Raw genomic sequence first — 4,123 nt, 5'->3', positions numbered from 1 at the left:
TTCGACAGTAACATAATATCATTATAGGTTTATTAACTTTTATAACAAAAACAAAAAATATCCTTAGATCAAATAGCTAATACTTAATAGCTAAATAAAATAAATAAATACTTAATAGCTACTTTAAATATTCTTACCGCAGTTCGATATCCACTGTCTTGATGTATTTACATCTTTGGGGAAACGAAAGAGTTTTAGACCTAACTCAGACAGCGCAACCTGTTGGCATGGCTCCCACACTACTAGATTTCTGGCTCCCATTTCACTTTATCAAGCGTTAACGAATTTTACTGTTACCTGGGCTATCTATGTATATTTAATCAATGATATAACCACTAGACATGTAATAGTCCCAATGTCTCATACGTCGTTATAAGTTTTTAAAATTTTTTTTTTTGTTAAGATTTCAAAAAATAACTATTAAATTCAACACATTTTACAGGTACATATTATATTTATTGTTTATTATAAAGAAACTAATTTTGACAGTTTTTTTTTAAATTGTATTTTGTTTTTTCATATCGTGATTTTTGGCTTATACGTATTGCCTCATACGCATTGTTATATAATGTACATAAATATCAGTCATAGCTTGAGTCTTGTGCTCTGAACATCCCCATTGTAATTTAAAATTAAGATTTTGTAGAAATTCATCAATTGTATCCAGTGATCGACTTGGGCGGTAACGCATAGGAACTCAGCTCCTATACTAGCTTTTGATTTTAATTAGCGTTCCCATACTACATTTTCCTAAAATAACGCACGGGTACGCAATATAAAATATAAATGACAACAAACATTCTTACGGCTTAATACGAACATTTTTATCTAATTTAAATTTGAATATGTAAATTCAATTTTTACCACAAATTAAGATACACGGAAGGTATATAAGATATATATTTTTTTCGATTAATAAGTACACAAGCTGTAAAATTAGTTTTACCACAAGAATAATATTATTATGGGCTATAGAATAAAATATATATGACATGAAAACACTGTCTAATTATCCTATTTTTAGAACGTCAACAATTTCCTATTTATTAAAAATATTTATATTGATTATTATCTAATCTGATAAATTCATAGAATTCATATCAGAGTCGTTAACAGCTTTTAGCTACTTTGATATTATGAATACGAGACACGAGTTATTACTATGATTGTTGATCACTGTCCACTGACGAGCACGAGATTACTAAAATTTAAGACCGCTTCTAATATTTAATTTATAGTGATAAATAATTAATATTCTTATATATTGGTGTTAAATATTAATTCTATTATAATAATGGATAAATTTTTTATAAAAAAAAAAAGCAAAACCATCAAAAAAGATTGACCAAGAAGTAAGTAATTTATTATTTGCATTTATTTTTCTAGTTGTAACAGTTTCAATAATCATATTTGGTCAGCTAAATGCTTAATATTTACATTAGTATAGTATATAGTACCTACCTATACAATACTTACATATATAACTTACTTATATGTAAGTATTAGGTATATAGGTAGGTACTATATACTATACTAGAATACAGTTGTAAATAACTTGAAAAGTATGGTACCTAATTACCTACTTAGTTGAATAGATCTTATAAAATAACTTGAAGTTAAATAAAAAATAACTAATAGGGTTGCAAAGTTAAAAAAAATTAGCTTAATAACTTGGTTTTAAATTTCTTGTAATAGATAAATGCTAAAAATTTAAAAATATTTTAGGTATTACCTAGCACATCACATTTTGTAGAAGAAGTTGGGCTCAATTTTCAAATAGAACATAATGTAAGTACCTATTGTGTTGATACCTATTACTTTAGTGGCTACACTTTATTTTCCTTCATTAAAGAAACATAATATTTTATTTTTCCTAACAAATAACAATTTTAATTTTATTTCTTTTGTATATAAATTGCATCTTTTTATTTTGAATACTTACTGAAAAATAAAAATTGATAGTAGTTTATAGTAGTATTATATTTGACTTTCTATTTACTTTTTTAATTTATATTACTTAAAATTATTTAAAATTTTATTATTATAGGATGCTGAAATATACAATAAAATCTTAAAAAATAAAAGTATAGAAAATACTGGACCACAATGCTGGGATGAAAAACAGGTAAAATATTTTACTGATGAATATCCTTGGATTTTTTTTAATGAAAATAATCTTGGCTGTGAAGTTTGTAAAAAAGGCAACTTAAATTTAAGCAAAACAAAAGGAACTCATTTTGCTAAAGAGTGGATTAAAGGAGAAATTTGTGCTGTTGGACCAAATATTAAAAAACAGCAAGCAAATCTAAGGAAGAAAATTTTATTGCATAAAACTTCAAATGCTCATTTATATATGGAAAGAATTATTCATAAAAGCAAATTTGATGATATCCCAGAGCATATTAAAAAATTATCTAAAACTGAAATAAAAACTACAGAAAAAGTGTTTAGAACTGCATATTGTATTGATAAAAATCAACGCCCTTTTTCTGATCATCCAAAACTCATTGATCTCCAAATCTATAATGGCCTTAATATGGGACGAATCTTACAAAGTGATAAGTCATATTCTAATATAGTTGATCATATTGCTATTGAAATGAGAAAAAAAGTTTGTAGTGAGATTATTCACTAACAAATAAAGCTATGTGTTATAGTAGACTAAACCACCACATTGAGTTAAAAAACTATGCTACTAATATGTTTAAAAACTGCTATTGGTGAGGAATTAATAACTTTTTTTTTAGACATGATAGAATTAAGTGCAACATCTGCTGAAGCAATAAAAAATGCAATTATTACAAACTTATTTTATTATGGAATGACTGATGATTTTCTCAAAAAGAATTTGATTGCATTTGTCAGTGATGGTGCATCAACTATGCTAGGAAGAAAAGCTGGTGTAAGTACAAAGTTGCAGAGTATGTATCCAAATTTGATTGTATGGCATTGTTTAAATCACCGTCTTGAATTGGCAATTTACGACACATTGAAAGAAATTAATGGGACTAATAATTTTCAATCATTTATTGAAAATTTGTATACTTTGTATCATAACTCACCAAAGAATATGACCGAACTTAAGGAATGTGCTTCATCATTAGAACAACAACTGCTACACATTGGAAAAATTTTTACCATTAGGTGGGTGGCATCAAGTGAAAAAACAATTAAAGCGGTATGGAACAATTATACTGCATTAAATGCACATTTTTCTAAGTCATCTGTTGATAGTTCAAAAAATTCAAAAGATAGATCTAAGTACTCGGGACTTCAAAAAACATTAGCATCAAAGGAATTTGCAACTAATTTGGGTAATTAAATTGATTTTTTTACTTTTTTTATATTTTTTTATCATGTTTTTTTACTATAAATATTTTTAAAATAATTTTAAATTGATTGTTTGTAACATATGTCATCTCTTATTACTAGAATAATTATTAACAGCACTACAAATATTTATGTTTTAGGTATTATACATGATGCTATTAGTGAGCTAGCTAATTTATCATTGATACTACAAAATAGATGTTTGAGTATAGCTGAGGCAAAAAAATGTATTCTTCGTACTATTAGAATTTTTGAATCTATGATAGATCATCATGGTCCAAAAACTGAAGAAGCTTTAAATGCATGTGGAAATGAACGATTGATGTTTAAAAATGTTAAATTATCCAATAATAAGGTAATACCAAAAATTATGCCATCCCAATTTTTCTGAAGTCTTGCTAATAATTTACAAAGTAGACTCTTCACCATGCAAGCATCACATGTAGGTACATGTGACAATAATTTATTCAAGGATCAGTACAATATTCTACTTGCTGACTTAGACATGTTAGATCCTAAGACATGGCCTGATCAATTTGATTTTCAACATGATGATGTCAGTATACGACGTTTAGCTAGACAATTTCAAGTTGACGAAATATCATCAGTACGAGGTTTTCGCGAGTTCAAAGAAATTAAAGACCATTCTTATATTTTAGATCTAAAACCTCTATTAACTGTAGTTAATACAGTAGCAATTTCTTCATGTGAATGTGAACGTACGTTTAGTGCAATGAACAACATTCTTACATCTAAAAGAAATGCGTTGTCTACAAAGCATTTATCCTCATTT

General features: G+C 26.8%; 1 protein-coding gene across 1 annotated transcript; it reads left to right on the top strand.

Annotated features, from left to right (window-relative positions):
- The first annotated feature begins 355 nt into the window (after positions 1-355).
- Positions 356-3,721, top strand: LOC111040407 (E3 SUMO-protein ligase KIAA1586-like). The gene is made up of 4 exons (XM_022324332.1): positions 356-369; positions 2,086-2,618; positions 2,748-3,314; positions 3,471-3,721. The coding sequence occupies exons 1-4, from the start codon at positions 356-358 to the stop codon at positions 3,719-3,721; spliced, it is 1,365 nt and encodes a 454-aa protein (XP_022180024.1).
- The last annotated feature ends 402 nt before the right edge of the window (positions 3,722-4,123 follow it).

The sequence above is a fragment of the Myzus persicae genome, unplaced genomic scaffold (assembly GCF_001856785.1).
Source record: "Myzus persicae strain clone G006 unplaced genomic scaffold, MPER_G0061.0, whole genome shotgun sequence".
NCBI lineage: Eukaryota > Metazoa > Arthropoda > Insecta > Hemiptera > Aphididae > Myzus > Myzus persicae.
Note: the sequence above shows the minus strand (reverse complement) of the source record. Positions and strands in the feature narration are given on the sequence as shown.